The following is a 19,609-nucleotide window of genomic DNA, read 5'->3' on the forward strand; positions in this document are numbered from 1 at the left end:
GAGAAGTAACCTATGAGACCTTGCCCCCTGCCCCCACCCCTGTGGAGTTGTTCTCAGTTAGTGGTTGCTGGGACAGGGGGAGATATTTCTTCCTGTGTATCAGCCACTAACAAGGTACCCGTGTTCCTATAAGCAAGCCTAATTAAATTCACTGGGTCACCAGGGGAAAAAGGCATTAAAGTAGGAAGTGAAGACTAGTTAGGAAGAGAAAAGGGATCAACAGTAGGATCAAAATAATTATAATATGTATAAAAATGTTATAATGAGCCGGGCGGTGGTGGCGCACGCCTTTAATCCCAGCACTTGGGAGGCAGAGCCAAGTGGATCTCTGTGAGTTCGAGGCCAACCTGGGCTACCAAGTGAGTTCCAGGAAAGGTGCAAAGCTACACAGAGAAACCCCGTCTCAAAAAACAAAAAAAAAACAACAAAAAAAATGTTATAATGAAACTCTTTGTATAATTAGTACATGATAACGTATAAAAACAAAAATTAATATGACTTAAGAACAGGCCAGCATGGCTGTGGAGACTTGACATTATTTATTATAAGAAGATGGCATTATTTATTGAATAAATAATGGCGGGATTCCAAATTAAATGTCACACATCCAAACAGAACACCTAAGGTTCCCCTCCAGCTCCTCTCTCTGCTTCATTTCATTTCAGTTTCAGGGCATCACCATTCTGCTCACCCTATCAGGAAACTTAGAGTCATCTTTGAAGCGTTTCTCTTTCTCACCCCACAGTCAATGTGCCAAGAGAACCCATCTGGTCATCAAAATATATAGGTCAGAGAGAGGAGGGCTAGAGAGATGGTTCAATGGTTAAGAATACTTGTTGATCTCTTCCAGAGAACCTGGGTTCAATTCCCAGCACCCACATGGCAGCTTACAACTATCTGTAATTCCAGTCCTAGGGTATGCGAAGCCCTCTTCTGACCCCTCTGTGGGAATCGGACATGCACATTGTACATATACATACATGCAGAAAAAACACCCATACACATAAAATAAATCAATATCTCTCTCTCTCTCTCTCTCTCTCTCTCTCTCTCTCTCTCTCTCTCTCTCACACACACACACACACACACACACACACACACACACACACACACACACACACAGAGTCCCAGCAATACTCAATATGCTTCTGCCACCACTTTAGGGTGAGCTATGTGATAGCAGTAAACTTCTAGATGGACTCCTGGGGCCACCCTTGCTTCCTCTGAATCTGTCCTCAGCATGACAGCCAAAGCAGTCCTTGTAAAATTGACATCTGCATACATCACTTCTCCATTCTGGCTAGGGAGATACTCACCTCATCCAAACTCGAGGATCAAGTCTTTATAGTGGCTTCTGATGCCTTATGTGACCCTGTACCTTTATTCTTTTTCCTGTCTCAATAACTCTTTGTGAAACAGTTTTTTAGCCACATTGGCCTCTGTTCTTCCTTTATCCTTCTCAAGCCTTTCCCCTAAACTCATTTCCTTCTTTAGTGTGTCTCATTTCATAAACCCAAATTATACTCCCAGTAAGACCATACCTGTCCACTACTCTCCTATCTTGTTCTACTCTCTAGTATCAATCATCCTCTAGCAGGCTATAACATCATGGAATTGTTGTTTATTGTTGATCTGTCGCCCCCTGCTGGAAGATATACACCATGAAATCAGGCTTTCTTGATCACTGAACAACTAGACTGGCACCTGGCCCACAGCTGAACACAGAGAAAACTAGGCAAAGGATTTTACTGAGCAGCACCGAGTGGGTATTAACTGCTGTACCAAGCATTCTTCCCCTAACACCACATATGCTTTTTTGAAAACAGTACTGGGGACAAACAGAGTGAAGAGGGCAGTTTGGTAAAGATGTGGACCCTGAACAATCCAAGTGCTATTTAAAGTAGCAATCCCCATAGAAATGTGGAGGTAGACACATATGCAGCTGTATTCAACTGATTCACTCTTTGGAAGCCTGAAGTAGGTTGAATGGCACCTATTCTCTCCCCCAAATCATACATACATACATACATACATACATACACACACATATACATCATATACATATACTTAAACACTATGAATGTGACTGTATTAGTAATTTTTGTTGCTGTGACAAAAATACCTGACATAGGTTCACAGTTTGAGAATACCATCCATCATGGCAGTACAGGCATGGTGGCAGGAGCTTAAGGCAGCTTATCACAGTGGGCCCACAGTCAGGAAAGAGAGATAAATACTGATGCTCAGCTCTTTCTCCTTTTTATTCAATGTGGGGACCCATCCTATAGCCTGCTGCCACTCTCAGCGTGAATCCTTCCTCCTCAATTAAAGCTCTCTAGAGTGCCCTAAAGACATACTGTGTGTTTCCTAGGTGATTCCAAATCCAGTCAAACTGACATGAAGATCAACCATTGCAGTTACCCTATTTAGATAATAGGTATATGCAGTTGTAATTTACATTGGCCCTAAATCTACTGATAACCATTCTCCTACCTAAAACAAAGGCAAAGAAGAGGAGTACAGGTACAGAGGAGAGGAAAAGGCCATATAAAGACAGATCCAGATACTAGGGTGATATTTTCATGGGCTAAGAAGTTAGCTGGAGTCATCAGAAATAAGATTAGAGCAAGGAAGGATTCTCTCCTAATGCCTCCAGACACTTGGCCCACAGGGCTTTCACATTGCAGAAACAAGGTAGATAACTTTTTGTTTTAAGCCACCAAAGTTTGTGTTCACTTATTAAGGCAGCCACAAGAAGCTAAGACATGGTCTTAGTCCTCAAGACTCAGGGTTGCTCCTCTAGAATCCTGGTAGTATCACATGTCTCTTGCTAGCAGGGACCGTTCTTCTCAGCCTTTGCCAGTGTTGCTCACTGTCTCACAGCTTTGTTGGCACTCATAGCTTGGCTAGACAGTTTACCATGGACTAATGCAGGGCAGTTCTGGGAGCTACTATATGTGCTAAAGGAAGGCATTTTTATAGGATTTAGCTTTTATTTCTTACAGTTTCATATGCTGCTCAAGATTTCTGGAAAGTCACTTCTGATGGCTTTGGAACATGAATCTCCTGCAGAGCTCTTCTCTCACACATCTTGGCCTGGGTGATCATTACCTAAGTATTTACTTTCATAGACATTCATTGAGCTGAACATTTTAAGATATGTGCAGTCTGTGATTTGTATCCCAGAATAAAGGTTTACAGAAATGAATATGCTGGGAAAGGTCCTGTTGTGCCTTTATGCCAACATCAATCCCCTGTTGACTGCTAAAAGAAATTGCAGTGACACAGACTCATAGCACCCTCAGAACAATACCAGAAGGGCTGTGCTGGCGTCTTGCTCATTTGTACAGAGAGGTTGATAGAGGCATACAGAAACTTGTTACACAGCTGGGAAGGGGCAAAGTGGGAGTTGACCCCCAGGCCAGAGGTTGTGTGTGGTGCTGTGTTCAGCTGTGTATTCAGAGTAAGCTCATGGGAAGATGATCTTGCAGAGCAGTATGGGCACAGACTTCCATGACATACAATAGGATAGCCCTCAAGTTGGCACAAAGCCTTAAGCTCCCAATTTCTGGTGAGAAAGTGGAGCAGCAGGAAATGCCAGGTGTCACTGGCAGGAGCCCTGGGCCATGGCCACACATCAAGGATGATTCTGCAGCATGTGTTGAAGTCAAAGAGACTGTACTCTACTCTTCAGAGACTTCAGGCCTAGGAAGATCCATCAGATATGTACATGAGTATATATGTAGGAAGACACTCAGTAAACCATTGAAGAGCCCTCATCATGGCATGGCTGTGTTAACTGGTTTATTCTGTAAGTGGGACTCAACAGTGACAGAATTTAGAAAACACAACAGTGAGCCAAATGCCATTCACCAAATACACAGTGCTGCTATCAGTTACATAAATTAAAAAAATATATATAAAGTAATAGTGTAATTTGTTTCTGGATACTCACCTCTAGGGAAAGTGTCACAAGTCTACATAGAAAGGAAAGCCTCACACCAAATTGTGAAGATTTGTCCTTCAGAATAAAAAGGGCAGTCGATCTAGGAATGGACAGTACAGAAATCTAAAGCTGTGTCTAGTCTGATAAATGCTTAGAGGTGGCCATACAAGTGTGAAGAAGTGTGTGCACTCTGTTTCCCATTGGTGAAAAGTTAGCTGTGTGTTTTAGGACCCTAGCTGTTTTCCTCTATATGTCCATGGTGCAATGTGCAAGGAAAGTATGTGTGTATGTCAGTCCTTAGTAAAGGGGGGTTAATATGAAGGCAGTGGGCAGATGGCATGGCTGGCATGAAATATAACTTGTGTCTATTTTTTTTTTTTTTGTAGCAGCCCAACCCAGTGGAGCAGCGTTACATGGAGCTCTTGGCCTTGCGTGATGATTATATAAAGAGGCTTGAGGAATTGCAGCTTGCCAACTCTACCAAGCCTTCTGACGCCCCTGCTTCACCTTCCAGTTCCTCACAGATGATGCCTCATGTGAAAACTCACTTCTGAGGGGATCACTGGCACTGTACTTGAGCTCTAGATAAGTGAAATAGTTGACTTTCATTTTGGGCATGTGTACAAAGTAGATTTAAAATATCTGCCTCCACTTAGAAGTTAAACCAACATCTTAGACTCTTGAGTATGTGCCTTCTGTAATACATATTACAAGAAATCTACAGTGTCTGTGTGGCAATTTAAAGAAAGGAGTAAAGAGAGGGTTCTGGAAAATCCTCACAATTTTTTACAAAGCACTTTTGCTAGAATAAAAATTTAAATTTAATTTACCTCTATATAAATGCTACATATACAGTATGTATTTTGTGGGCTTAATTGAAACATTATTTTAAATCTAAGGGGGAAATGTGTTTGTAAAATGGATTTTACTACATCTGCTTACAACAGTTGCTCTGGATTATCTAAAATGAATCCAAATGTGAAAGTTGGGTATTAGTGCCAAAGCCAAATTGCACTCTGCTTCCTCAGCAGATTCCAAGAGCAAGGCATTGAAATAATTGCTAATTTTTATACCACCATAAGTGGTAATGTAAGAAAAAAGATGAGCATTTCGTCATTTTGAAATTTTGAAAATAAAAGGTTCTCCCATCATTTTTCCAAGAGAAGCATATTTTTATATTTTAAAAAAAGTGATGTGGTTTGATTTCTCTCCTTAACTTTGCCAGCTCTGCTTTCTAAATTCCCCCATGAGCTTGTCTAACACTGAGTCATGCTCAGGTTGAGTCAAAACCCAAATATAGCACTGTGTGAGGATGTCAGCTGCCTTCTGCTGCTTAGGAAAATATTTTTGCACACACCTCTAGTCAGTGCAGCTTATCTGCCAAAGTGTAGGTTTCACTGTCTTGGATGGATGAGCTATGGCTAGAGCATCTTTCTTTAAAATAATGTCACAGGTGTACATTTTTTAGTGTATTCTTGACAGTATTCTGTTTATGTATCTCTGTTTAAATGGTGTTGGGTTCCTCCTCCATGTGCATGCATTAAAACTGGTTCTGCACATTGTTACTTGAAATCCTGGGTAGTTTACTTTTTCAGGTTTTTTCATTTTGTTTTATAGTATGAAGTGAAATTTTAAATGCACAGTTCTATTTGATATCTGAACTAATTCATTTCGTAAATATATTTGTAAAAGCTAAAGCTAGAGCTAAAGCAATTAATGTTTTACAGTAATTTATAAAGATTATTTATAGCTAATATGTTTTTGTTTTCAATGAATTAAGAGAGATTAAATTTATCATTGTAAATTATTTTATGTTATAGCTTACCAGTCTACCAAATAAGACATCTCAAATATAGTAGTGTAATGTATGAACTTTTGTAAGTATAAAAAGTGTATTAGATATTCTTTTGCTTTTTGTAAATGCTGTAAATATTTCATAAATTAAAAAAGTGTCACTCTCTAAAAAGAAAAGAATGCTAATACTAATAGTTCAAAGGACTTTGTGAAATTTCATGAAAACATTTTTATGACAAAAATATTAAAGAACTGCTGTAATAAATGTATTAACTAAAACCTAACAATTTCTAGGGCTATAATTGTGTTTAAGATGTACATGGTGCCCATCTTATTTTCTTATTTTCTTTTTCTGGATCTACTTCACATGTTTTTTTTTTTTTTAATCATAGTAGCAACATTTGTTTTCTCTTTTGGTTGTTGTTTGACCTAAAGTCTCATATAGCCCAGGTTGGCCTCCAACTTACTGTGTCACCAAAACTGGTCTTGAACTCCTGATCCTCCTGCCTCTATCACAGTCATACACTGTCACAAACAGCTTATTTCCGTTTCTGTCTGATAAGTGGCTAAATGAATTTACTACTGATGGACACATCTGGAGACCTTTAGGAAAATGCACACTGATGTCAGTTCATTGTGAGGTCAGATACTCGTTCCCTCTGCTTCATGACTGTAATGCCCAACAGGGTTTCTGGCATATAGTTGGCACACAGTATATATTCATTTGAATACATGGATGGGTGAGAGGATGATCAGTGAAGTGCAGGTAAGTGTAGGCTGCTCTTATAAAGACAGAAGAAAGAATGGATACTTTCTGAGAGGTTAGACAGGAAAATGGGCTTTAGGGAGGGAAAAGAAGCCACTGGAGAACAACAGTAGGAAAGAGTGCTACTGAGTAATAGGACAAGGCTCCAGAGTGAGCACAGGCCAAGAGGAACTGTAACTGGAATAGCAGGGCCTGTGCCATCACTACAGAGGCTGGTGGACAGAGACAGGAAAGGGATATTTTAAAATTATTTTTCTTTTATTGAAAATAGATTTTTTTTCATATAATATATCCTGGTTGCAGTTTCCCCTCTCTCCACTCCCTCCAGTACTTCTCTACCTCCTCTCCTATCCAGATCCACTCTGTTTCTCCCTCTCATTAGAAAACAAGCATGTTTCTAAGGGATGGTAATAAAATAAAACATAGTAAGATAAAACCAACACATTGAAATAGGACAAAACAAGCAAACAGAAGAAAAAGAGCCCAAGAAAGGGTACAAAAACATACAGAAACAGATCTATTCGTTCTCACACTCAGGAATCCCATAAAAACACAAAACCAGAAATCTTAATATATATACAAAGGATTGTAGGGTGTGTGTGTGTGTGTGTGTGTGTGTGTGAGAGAGAGAGAGAGAGAGAGAGAGAGAGAGAGAGAGAGAGAGAGAGAGAGATTGATTTTTTTAAAAGGCCTGACAACATTATGAAACAAGGAACCTCCATCTACTGGTGCACCATCTACTAGTGGGCGTGCAGTGTACCCTTAGGAGTAGTTTGTTTCCCCCAGTGAGACTGGGAGGTGGGGGGGAACTAAGTTTACATTTGCAAGTGATCAAGTGATTATCATTTGGAATGGGAGCATGTTTCCACTTCTTTCAGCTCTAGAACTCAGTTCATGTGTGCCTGTCCTGCTGTAATTAGGACTTGTTTCCTTAGTGTCTTCCATTCCCTCTGGCTCTTACACTTTCTGCCTCCTCTTCCTCAAGATTCTCTGAGTCCTGAGGGGAGAGATTTGATGGAGACATCCCATTAAGGGCTGAGTGTCCCAAGGTCTCTCTGTGTTTGTGCATAATGTCAGTTGGTCTCTGTATTTTTCCCCATCTGCTGCAGGAGAAAGTTTCTCTGGTGATGGCTGAGCAAGACATGGATCTGTGAGTATAGCAGAATGTCATTAGGACTCATTTTAGTGCTACATTCCTTTAGTAGAACAGTATTTGGTTTGACCCTGTGTCCCTGGCCTATCTATTCTCAGGCTCTTGGTCACCCAAGGAGTATCAGGTATGGCTTCTATCTCCTGGAGAGGGAGTACTTCCACAAGCTTTTTTGCCACCATTGTTCTAGCATATTCTTGCATGCAGGACACCATCGTAGATGGAAGAGTTTGTAGCTGGGTTGGTGTTTGCATTTCTCCTTTGGTTGTATGCACAGTACCTTCTGGTACCAAGAACACTAGCCTATATGGTGAAGGCTCGAGGTAGGCACCATGGACTTCTCCATGTTCAGTGAGTTGTATAGGTGTTGTCTTCAGCAATAGGGCCTTGCTATCGATTTGTGGAAAGCAACTTATAGTCTTGGCAACATCCTGGGTTCTTAAATGTGATGTCTTCTTGTTGCCATTTCTTGCACACTTTACACTTTTCTCATTCTGTGTATGTTTAGGCTCTAGCCCTTCTTAAAATGATGAGTTGACATAGCTTCTACTATTATCAACCTACTCCTCCAGGGGCATCTGGGTTGGGCAAGGGGTTAATTTAGAACTAACATTATGTATATGCTGACTCATTTTTTACAATATGGAGTACAAGTTTCTTTATAATACAGAATATCAAAGTGTCCCCTCTGTCTCTTCTGTCCCCTATAAGAATCATGGGTACTTCTTTTCCTTGGCCATTAGAAAATAGGAACAGATGAAGAAACATTTGTGGAGGGTCATGGTAGGCTGAAAATGACTCCTCAAAGAAGTACATGATCCTAGTCTCCAGAACTTGTAAAAAAAAAGTGAGGAAATCAGAATTAAAGTCAGTTTCAATCAGATCCAAACTGCCCCCAACCCCAGCTCATATGTGAAAGGCTTGGTCTTCATTGCAGCAGTGTTCAGAGTTGGGGAATTGGAAGGTAATAGATGATAAGGCTTCTGCCCTCATCAATGGAGTTACTCTATCCACACATTCATAGCTGACAGAGCTACCAGAAGGCTGTGGAACTTTAGAAGATGGCACCTACTTGGTAGAAAAAAGCCACTGCAGGTGTGCCTTTGAAAGTTACGTTTTTTTCCTTGTCTCTTTTCCTCCTTTGCTCTCTTTTTTTCCTCTTCATTCCCCCTTGCTTCCTTCTTTCCCTCTGTCTTTTCTGGCTGCCCTGTAACGTGATTTTTTTGCTTCATTACAGTCCAGAAAACAGAGCCAAGTAAACATGGATTGAAACATGAAAGGATGATCCTAAGTAAATGCTTACTCCTTTAACTTGCCTCAAGCATTTCGTCATAGCTATGAAAAACTGACTATCCAAAGCTAATCAACTGACCTTGAGATGACATTATTCTGTGTGGTGGTATTGTGTTCCCCAAAATATTGTGTACTCTAATAAATTTATCTGGGGTCAGAGAACAGACAGCCACTAGATACAAAGGCTAGAAAATGGTGGCACTCACACCTTTAATCCTAGCATTCCAGAGACAGAAATCCCTCTGGATCTCTGTGAGTTCAAGGCCACATTGGAAATAGCCAAGCATGGTGACACATGCCTTTAATCCCAGAAAGCCAGCCTTTAATCCCAGGGAGTGGTGGTAGAAAGCAAAAAGATATATAAGGCGTGAGGACCAGAAACTAGAAGATTTTGGCTGGTTAAGCATTCAGGCTTTTGAGCAGTAATTCAGCTGAGACCCATTCCAGATGAGGACTCAGAGGCCTCCAGTCTGAGGAGACAAGACCAGCTGAGGATCCAGCGAGGTGAGATAGCTGTGGCTTGTTCTGTCTCTCTGATCAACCAACATGGACCCCAATAACTCGCCTCAGGTTTGATTTTATTAATAAGAACTGTTAAGAATCCTGCTACATCTGGTGCCCAACGTTCGTGTTACGAATTCATGAAAAAGCTGTTTGCCTGTGGCCTTGTGAGCCCCAGCTCAGGCCCAAGCCACACTCAGCCAGTGGTGGTGGTGGTGGCGGCCCACGCCAGTTGGATTTGCTGAAGGAGGCAGACGCAGGAGGATCCCGAGTTTGAGGCTGGCCTAGGAGGTTTGGGAGAAGCTTTGGCTCAGACTGAGCCACAAACAGTGGTGGGACCATGGAAGCAGTGGCTACTGCTGCTCCACGTTGCCAGCTCCTTCTCATCGTGTTGGTGACTGCGGTGATGCTGCTACCTAGGACAAAGGGTTTACTGCTGCTGATTCAGAGAAGAATTGCCAGGACCATCGTGTTGCAAGAAAGCATCAGCAAAGGTCAGTTTGGAAAAGTTTGGCAAGAAAAATGGTGGGGAGAAATTGCTGTGAAGATTTTCTGTACTAGGGAAGAATGTTCATGGTTCCGAGAGACAGACATTTATCAGACTGTGATTGCTCCAAACCACAGAGGAGGCAAAAAAAAAAAAAAAAAAAAAAAAGTCTGCAGGAAACCATGACCATGCCTAATAGTGACTTTGAAATCTTCAAAAAGATGACAGGATCCCACAAAGATGATTCCACATGGACTATGATAAAGCCATTAAGCCGATTAACACCATGGAAAAATCGACTTTGGACTACAAACTGGTCAGAACAATTTCGAGAGCACTAGTTGAGATGATCCAGCCTGACAGACTACTCAAACAAGGACTTGAAACAAGCCCTGAAATTTCCTTTTATGCAGAGACTGGACAAATGATACAGGACTTGAAAATTAACCCAAAAATTTTCTTTTCAAGATTCCCTAAAGATATCTTCACCCCTAGAAAGCAAAAAGAAAAAGAGAATATAGATATGAGATAGATCATGGAATCTACTCTGAGAAAAAAAGATAAAGAAATAATAGGATAAATAGATGGATCATTGAATCTACACTGAAGAAAAGGGGGAAGATATAAAAATGACAAAAGGTAGACTACTGAATGTATTATGAAAAGAAAAAAGAGAATATGGATATACTAAGATAAAAAGGGAGATTATGGAATCTACTTTTAAAAAGGAACTACTTGTTTTAAATAAGATAAGTAATGAAAATTTTTTGGTCTGAGTTTATCAGATGTTAGTGGACTGGACATTGTTAATATATATAATGGAGTTTTTTGTCTTGATCTGTCAAATGTTAATGGACTAGACATTGTTAATGTAATCTTGACTGTTTATTGCATATACTTATTGAAGATAGTTTTTCTTGTATTAGTTATAAGCTTTTTTAATTTTAGACAAAAAGAGAGGAAATGTGGTGGTATTGTGTTCCCCAAAATATTGTGTACTCTAATAAATTTATCTGGTGTCAGAAAACAGACAGCCACTAGATACAAAGGCTAGAAAATGGTGGCACTCACACCTTTAATCCTAGCATTCCAGAGACAGAAATCCCTCTGGATCTCTGTGAGTTCAAGGCATTGAACTTTATTTGCCCCTACACTTGTAGAGGCAGTGCCCAAGAAAAGGAAGTCAACCATCAAATGGATTGGAAAATCAAACGTGATTATCTTAGTGTGACTTCTAAAACCTCTATGTGGGCAAGTGTTTCCACAACTTATTACTACATGGCATCTCTTCTCCAAATTCACCCTCCTTCAGGAGCTCTCTTAACACTGAGGTAAGACTTTGTGTTTATTTCTGCCTGACCATTGTCATTTCTAAACACTCAGTGCTGGTCTAAGTGCACAAAATCCTCTCCCCCTTCATCTCCTCCTGGACTTCTTTTAAGAAGTCTCACTATTTAGCCCAGGTTGGCCTCAAACTCAAGAACATCCCATTTCAGCTTTCAGAAGACTGGACACTATGTCTTTTAATTTCTCTATTCTGATTCTTTACTACCTGAGGCAGAACACAGAAGCAGGCAGGAGGTCCTCAGTGAATGAGTGGAATTGCAAACTGCAATACTTCCATACAATAAAATATTAATTAAAAAATAAGCTACTAACTCATGGAAAGAAATGGAGGAACTGGTGAGCATTCAGTTTTCTATAAATCTAAAAGTACACCAGTAATTTTGTCTGTCAAATGAATCTAGACTCTCTCAATGGTTAAGAGCACTCATTGCTCTTGCAGAGGACCTGGATTCAATTCCCAGAACGCATATAGCAGCTCACAACTGTCTGTAACTCCAGTGATGTGATTGCCTCTTATGACCTCCATGTGCATACATGTGGTGCACATAAATATATGCAAGCAAAACATTCATATATACATAATAATAAAATATAGCTAAAATTTTTTAAATACCAAAATATATTTTATTCTGGACCTCTTTCAGATCTGATTCAAATTACAGTTGTCAAAACAATACAATGAAAAGGGAATACTGCAACAGCAACACACACACAACAACAAAATGTGCATGGAAAGGGTCAAAAGGTCATTGGGGACAAGTAACCCTGATGTGGAAACAGAATACATGGTAAGTGTCATTGACATGGTCCAGGAAAGATAGACATCTGTATCAGTCTTCCTTACACTGTCAGTCATCATGAAAACAGAACAATAGTGGAATTGCTTTGAGATTCTCTCCATTTAATTTAATTAAATGTTGGCTGTTGTCTTGCTGTAAATTGCTTTTATTATGTTTAGCTATGTTCCGTGTATTCCTGACCTCTCCAATACTTTTATCATGAAGGTGTGTTTCATTCATATGTTGAACCACCCTTGAATCCCTGGGATGAAGCCTACTTGATCATGGTGGATAATTGTTTTGATGTGTTCTTGGATGCAAGGGGCGTTCAACACACCAAAGTCTGTCAATGTAATACACCATATAAACAATTTAAAAGAAAAAAAAAAACATCATTATCTCACTAGATGCAGAAAAGGCCTTTGACAAAATCCAACACCCCTTCATGATACAGGTCTTGGAGAGCTAAGGAATACAGGGAACATACCTAAACATAATAAAGGCAATTTACAGCAACTCAACAGCCAACATCAAAGTAAATGGAGAGAAACTCAAAGCGATTCCATTAAAATCAGGAACAAGACAAGGCTGTGTGCTCTTCCAATACTTATTCAATATATAACTTGAAGTTCTAGCCAGAGCAATAAGACAACATAAGGAGATCAAGGGGTTACAAATGGGAAAGAAAAGAGTCAAGCTTTCACTATTTGCAGATGACATGATAGTATATATAAGAGATCCCAAACATTTGACCAAGGAACTCATACAGCTTATAAAAACCTTCAGCAATGTAGCAGGATACAAGAGTAACTAAAAAAAAAAATCAGTAGCCCAACTATATACAAATGACAAATGGGCTGAGAAAGAAATCAGAAATACATCACCCATTACAATAGCTACAAATGATATAAAATACCTTGGGGAAACTATAACTAAACAAGGGAAGGACCTGTATGACAAGAACTTTAAATCCCTGAAGAAAGAAATTGAAGATGTCAAAAAATGGAAAGATCTCCCATGCTCATGGATACCTGGGAATAACATAGTAAAAATGGCAATCTTACCAAAACCAATCTACAGAATATATGTAATCCTCATCAAAATCCCAACACAATTCTTCACCGACCTGTAAACAATAATACTCAATTTCATATGGAAAAACAAAAAACTCAGGATAACCGAAAGAATCCTGTACAATCAATCATCCTCTGGAGGCACCATGATCCCTGACTTCAAGCTCTACTATAGAGCTACAGTAATAAAAGTAGCTTGGTACTGGCATAAAAACTGACATGTGGACCAATGGAATCAAACTGAAGACCCTGACATTAATCTGCACACCTATGAACATATGATTTTCGACAAAGAAGCCAAAACTGTACAATGGAAAAAAGAAAGCATTTTAAACAAGTGGTGCTGGCATAACTGGATGTCAACATGTAGAAGATTACAAATAGATCCATATCTGTCACCGTGTACAAAACTTAAGTCCAAGTGGATCAAAGACCTCAACATAGATCCAGTTACTCTAAACCTGCTAGAAGAGAAAGTAGGAAGTAGTTTTGAATGCATTGGCACTGGAGATCACTTCCTAAATATAACACCAGTAGCACAGACACTGAGAGAAGAAATTAATAAATGGGACCTTTGGTAAGTCATAACATATCAGATATTTTAAAGGAAACTATTTAAAAGAGAATTTTTCCACATTAAAAAAAATGAGTTTTATGTGTACATTGGAAGAAAACTAGGTTTTGTTTGAAATTTTAGGCAGTCAGACAATAGAATAACTATATGAGAAGATTAGTATTGTTGAAATTATGCAGTTTATCACTATCCTTATCCTCATTTTACAATATAAAAAGATAGTCAATTTAAGTGCCAGGATGACAGCTTTAGAAAAACTTGTTAAACCTGCAAAAATTCAGACAGAAGAAATTAACAGAGAAGTTGTTTCAAGTTTGGATCATAAGATTACAGAAAGAAAGCCTGTTTTCACACAGTCACCCTTAATTTATCCTGTAACCGTACAGCAGTTGCCTGATCAAATGACTACACAAAATATTTGGGCTACAATTGAAATGTTGGATTTAAAAAGGTTTAAGGAGGCAATAGTATCTTATGGCATGCATTCCCCATATGGAAAGCAAATGTTAAACTCTTGGTCAAAATATAATAGGATTGTACCACAGGACTGGCAGGAGCTGGCACAAGCTTTTCTGAACCTAGCCAGAGGCTTCAATTTTTAACTTGGTTTAAGGATGAAGCTAAAAACATAGAAAAACAATGGAGGGATAAAGGAATACAAGTTTGCCAGGATCAGCTTATTGGAGAAGGCCAATATGCTTCAGTACAAACATACTGTTAATATGATGTCCAAACCCTAATTTTATGTTGAACGGCAGCCTTGAATACATGGGACAGAGTTGAGGAACCAGGAAAAAAACTGAGTCATTTACAAAGGTTATACAAGGCCCAAAAGAATCTTTCACAGATTTTTTACAAAGACTGGCTTCAGCAGTAAAGAGAATGGTCTCAGATTCAGAAGCTAGTAAGATAATAATTGAATCTTTGGCCTTTGAGAATGTGAATGCAGCATGCAAAAGAATAATCAGGCCATTAAAGGCAAGATCTGCACCTTTGGAAGATTGGATTAAAGACACAGTTAATGTTGAGGCTCATGAGCAGGATGCTATGTGGGTAGGAGAAGCAATTTCAAAAGGTTTGAGGAATGTTAGATGTTTTGGACGTGAAAAGCAAGGACATTTGAAAGGGGACTGTAAACAGGTCATTCCTAGAAACAATGTTTCTTCAAGGAACAATGGCAACAGAATGTGCCTTCGCTCTGGAGTATGCAGAAGGTGTGGTAAGGGAAAACACTGGACCAATGAATGTAGATCAACAAAGGACAGACAGGGTAATCCTTTGCCTCTGTTTTTGGGAAACTCCCAGAGGGGCCTCATGCAGGTCCCCATAGCAAATCCAGTTCAAACCTTTCCTGCAGCCATAGAGGAAATACCTGCTCAAAGAAATTAAATAACCAAATGCCTATTGGAATAAATCATGCTGATCAGGATGATGAAACAGAGAGAATAGAAAATTCAGGAGAAAACATAAAGAAAACTTTGTGGCAAACTTCTATTAATGAACAAAGACCAAAATTAACAATAAACATAAATGGTGTTTCGTTGTCTGGTCTGGTAGACACAGGTGCAGACATTACTATAATTGCACCAGAATTTTGGCATCCAACTTGGCCTCTTCAGGAGGTAAACGTTCAACTGTTAGGAATTGGGACATTATCTCAGGTGTAACAGAGTGCAAGATGGCTCGAATGTATAGGTCTAGAAGGACAGAGAGGAAAATTAAAACCATATGTGGCTAACATAGCTATGAACCTGTGGGTTCAAGACTTGTTGCAACAATGGAATACTCAGATTAACATTCCTCCAATCTCAGAAACAAATCATAAACTAGCACATGTTTCTGAGAGAAATATTAGAAGATATTGTTCTAACGAGTGGTCACCAGCCATCCATATTATACAAGAAAAGGGCACAACAACTGATGATCTTCCCAAGACACCAACAGCTCTACCTTTAAAATGGATAACAGATGGGGCGGTGGTGGCACACGCCTTTAATCCCAGCACTCAGGAGGCAGAGGCGGGCGGATCTCTGTGAGTTTGAGGCCAACCTGGGCTACCAAGTGAGCTCCAGGAAAGGCGCAAAGCTACACAGAGAAATCCTGCCTCGAAAAACCAAAAAAAAAAAAAAAAATGGTTAACAGACAAGCCTGTATGGGATCAGCAAGGGCCCTTAAAAACAGAGAAACTCCAGGCTATAGAAGAGCTGGTAGAACAGTTAAATGCTCAGCATATTGAAGAATCTACCAGCCCTTGGAATTCTCCTGTATTTGTTATTAAAAAGAAATCTGGTAAATGGAGAATGATAACAGACCTTAGAGCAATTAACAAAGTAATTCAGCCTATGCGCTCTCTACAATCTGGGATTACTTTGCGTACTCAGTTACCAAAAGGATGGCCTCTCATAGTTATTGATTTAAAAGATTGTTTCTTTTCAATACCCTTACAAGAAAAAGACAGAGAAAGATTTGCTTTTACAGTGCCTACATATAATAATTTTCAACCAGTTAAAAGATTTCAATGGAGGGCCCTCCCACAGGGAATGTTGAATATCCCAACTGTGTGCCAATATTTTGTACAACAGCCATTAGAAGTGGTACATAAAAAATTTCCTAAAATTGCTGGGTGGTGGTAGCACACGTCTTTAATCCCAGCACTTGGGAGGCAGAGCCAGGCAGATCTCTGTGAGTTCAAGGCCAGCCTGGGCTACTGAGTGAGTTCCAGGAAAGGCACAAAGCTACACAGAGAAACCCTGTCTCAAAAAACCAAAGAAATAGTAAAGAAATGTCCTTCTTGTTCCTTCTACAATCAATCGTCATTACCAGCAGGATGTAACCCAAAGGGTACTCACAGGAATGAAATCTGGCAGATGGACGTGTTTCACTTTGCAGAATTTGGAAAATTGAAATATGTACACCATACCATCGATACTTATTCAGGATTTCAATGGGCAACTGCTTTGAGTTCTGAAAAACTAATTCTGTAATCACTCATTTGCTAAAAGTTATGGCCATCATGGGTATACCAGCACAAATCAAACCTGACAGTGCTCCATCATATGTCTTTGTTAAAATGAAACAGTTTTCTGCTTATTATAATGTAAAGCATATTATAGGTATAACACATAATCATACAGGTCAAGCAGTTATAGAAAGATCAAACAGAACTCTGAAGGATATGCTAAATAAACAGAAAGGGGTAACAAAACCCCCCAGAAATAGACTGCATAATGCTCTATTAACTTTGAATTTTCTCAATTCCAATGAGAAAGGAACAACAGCTGCAGAGAGACATTGGATAATAGAAAAAACTACAGAATTAAATCAGCCAATATATATTAAGGATGTGCTGACCTCAGAATGGGAACCAAGGTATGTATTACATTGGGGATTTTTATTTTCTTTTAGGAGAATGAAGGTTAAGGAATCTGAAGAACACTGAACAAATGAGACAACTAAAGAAAAGGGACAAATCATCTATCCTAGGAAACAGAGTGAAACGGTGTATGGGTATATATTATCTAAAATATTTTATCTCTTCCTAAATGTTTGTTTCTGCTTTTCTCTAAAGATTTAACACTTTTGGTCTTCTAATAGTCCCAGTTCAATTAAAATTTAAAGCTGACTTTGGAGTTGGAGAATGGCTCTCTCCTTCTTTAAACTTAAGCATGTTGTTAAAAGGAAAATACACACTCCCTGTATCATGCCAGAATAAAAGAGCCATCTTCTGCTATGGGACAGGACAAAAGCCAAATTAATTAAGGGACTATTTTATTACTAATCTCAACTCTTTGATTCTATTCTGATTCTTTAAACTTTTCTTAAAGTATGAATTTTATATCAAAATTTACAAGATTAATATATATAGATATATATACATTTTAAACTTTGTTAAGATATGAATGGTCATATAGAGTACTAACTAATTCTAGAAAAAAGGCTTCAATTAGCTGCATATATATGTCTTTGTGTTCGAGTCTCTTATCAGACTTAATAGTTATAATTATAGTTTTTCTTCCTTATTATAGAAAGAAAATTAGTTACAAAACTTTAGACTCACCAAGATAAGAGATAATTATTTCTCTAATTTTGCCAAATGCAAATGGGTTAGATATTGTTACCGTAATTTTTCCTTAATAACTGTTTTTGTTGTATATAATCTTACTATGTTAAAGTTAAAACCTTCTTTAATTAGAAAAGGAAGAACTGCTGTGTAATAACCCTTTTGTACACTGTGATTTGTCAATTGAATTGGTTTAATAAAACACTGATTGGCCAGTAGCCAGGCAAGGAGTATACATGGGGTGACCAAACTAAGAATCTGGGAAGAGAAAGGGCAGAGTCAGGAGTCACCAGCCAGACACAGAGGAAGCAAGATAAGAATGCCAAAACCAAACCATGTGGATAAACTTAAATAAGAATTATGTGTTAAGTGTAAGCCTGGGCTACTGGCCGAGCATTTATAATTAATATAAGCCTCTGTTGATAATTTGGGAAGTGGATGCTGGGTATTTGAGAGTGCTTGCAGGACAGAAACCTCTAATTACAGAAAAATTTCAGGATGTCTGTCATCCTCTTTGTGGTATGGAATGGTAATCCTCCTTGATGAACGAGTTCTGCCATATAAGTATGGAATTGTCCCAAAATGGCTAACAAGCCAGGGAATGTATTACATCCCTGAAGCAGGCTATGGCATCAGTTCCATGCCCTTTCATGTAGGTAGTAAAACATCTAAGTGAGGCTGAGCTGTCTGCCCAGAAAAAAACTTTGCTGCATAAAGGAGGAATTACAAGAAAAAAAAGGCATGTGGATGCTATTCTCCACACTACCCTCTGAATTGGAAGAAGTCAGGGAAAAAGACAAAATGAGATATGCTTTCTGGATTGCTGTTTCATGCAACTGGGATTGGGAGAGCATAATGGTAAAAGGGTACAAATTTGATCTGTGTCAAAAAGCCTCTCTTAGGATTCCAAAACTTGGAACCCTTAGAAGAATTGGCCAATAATAAGAAAGAGAGCAAGATAAAAGTAATAGAAGATAGCCCTCAGATATATCCTTTTTAAAGAGGAAGAGAAAATCTATGATTTGGCATTCAAGTAAGCCTTTATAATGGTCCAGCCAGATGCATGATAATCATGGTATAGTCAGCACCCGAGCTTCTTGAATTGGGAAAGACTATTAAACAGTGGCAACAACAAAATAATATACCCTCTCTCAGCCTAGTTCATGAATCTGTAGGACATGGAGGCAGATGGGTTCAGTCTGAGCACTTAGAAGCAGAGAAACTGAGTAACCAAACCACCCATCAATCCAGAAGGCAAAGGCTGCATAATCTTAAGCTATGGGAAGAAAATCAATCCTTGATGCACTGGCTCATAGTAGCCATTACGGATGCTTGCTTATCACCAACTAAAGTCCCCATGGATATGAGGGACTAAAGAATGATAGAAGGGCAGACATTATTACTGAGGAACTGGAAAAGCAGTGTTTGATTCCCAGATCACTGATCATATGGTTCACAGGAGAGGTAAGATAGAGGTAGAATCACTAAGGACCTTGGGATTGAAATAGGGCTTTAGTGGTTTTGCTAAAAGTGCCATGGGGGTGTGTGATCCTTACAAGGTGGGAGAGGCTATGGCAGCTCTGAGTGATTTAGACTGACACCGAAGTCAAGTTTGTAAAGTACCAAAGCAATCAAGATCAGGTGAGAACAATAAAAAGTATACAAAAGGGTCTGTGTAGGTCACTTGAGAGCAAATGTGTCAAAATTTGTGTTGTCAGAGTTCCAAGGGAAAGCACTCTACAGAAAGGCAAAAATCAGTGCTTGTGAGCCTCCAGGAGTCTCAAAAACCCAAGTGATTGTTTAATAAAAACATTCACAATAAAGTAATGTAGATGAAAA

The 19,609-nt window shown here is 39.1% G+C and overlaps 1 protein-coding gene across 6 annotated transcripts in view; it reads left to right on the top strand.

Annotated features, from left to right (window-relative positions):
• Window positions 1-6,019, top strand: part of Mtm1 (myotubularin 1) — a 138,404-nt gene extending 132,385 nt beyond the window's left edge. For all 6 annotated transcript variants that reach the window (XM_028856586.2, XM_037199281.1, XM_028856589.2 and 3 more), the window contains one exon: window positions 4,333-6,019. In XM_028856586.2, coding sequence (XP_028712419.1) covers window positions 4,333-4,500 — 168 coding nt within the window. In that variant the 3' untranslated portion in view covers window positions 4,501-6,019. The remainder of the gene's footprint in view (window positions 1-4,332) is intronic.
• Window positions 6,020-19,609: the final 13,590 nt, after the last annotated feature.

Source organism: Peromyscus leucopus, chromosome X, assembly GCF_004664715.2.
Source record: "Peromyscus leucopus breed LL Stock chromosome X, UCI_PerLeu_2.1, whole genome shotgun sequence".
NCBI lineage: Eukaryota > Metazoa > Chordata > Mammalia > Rodentia > Cricetidae > Peromyscus > Peromyscus leucopus.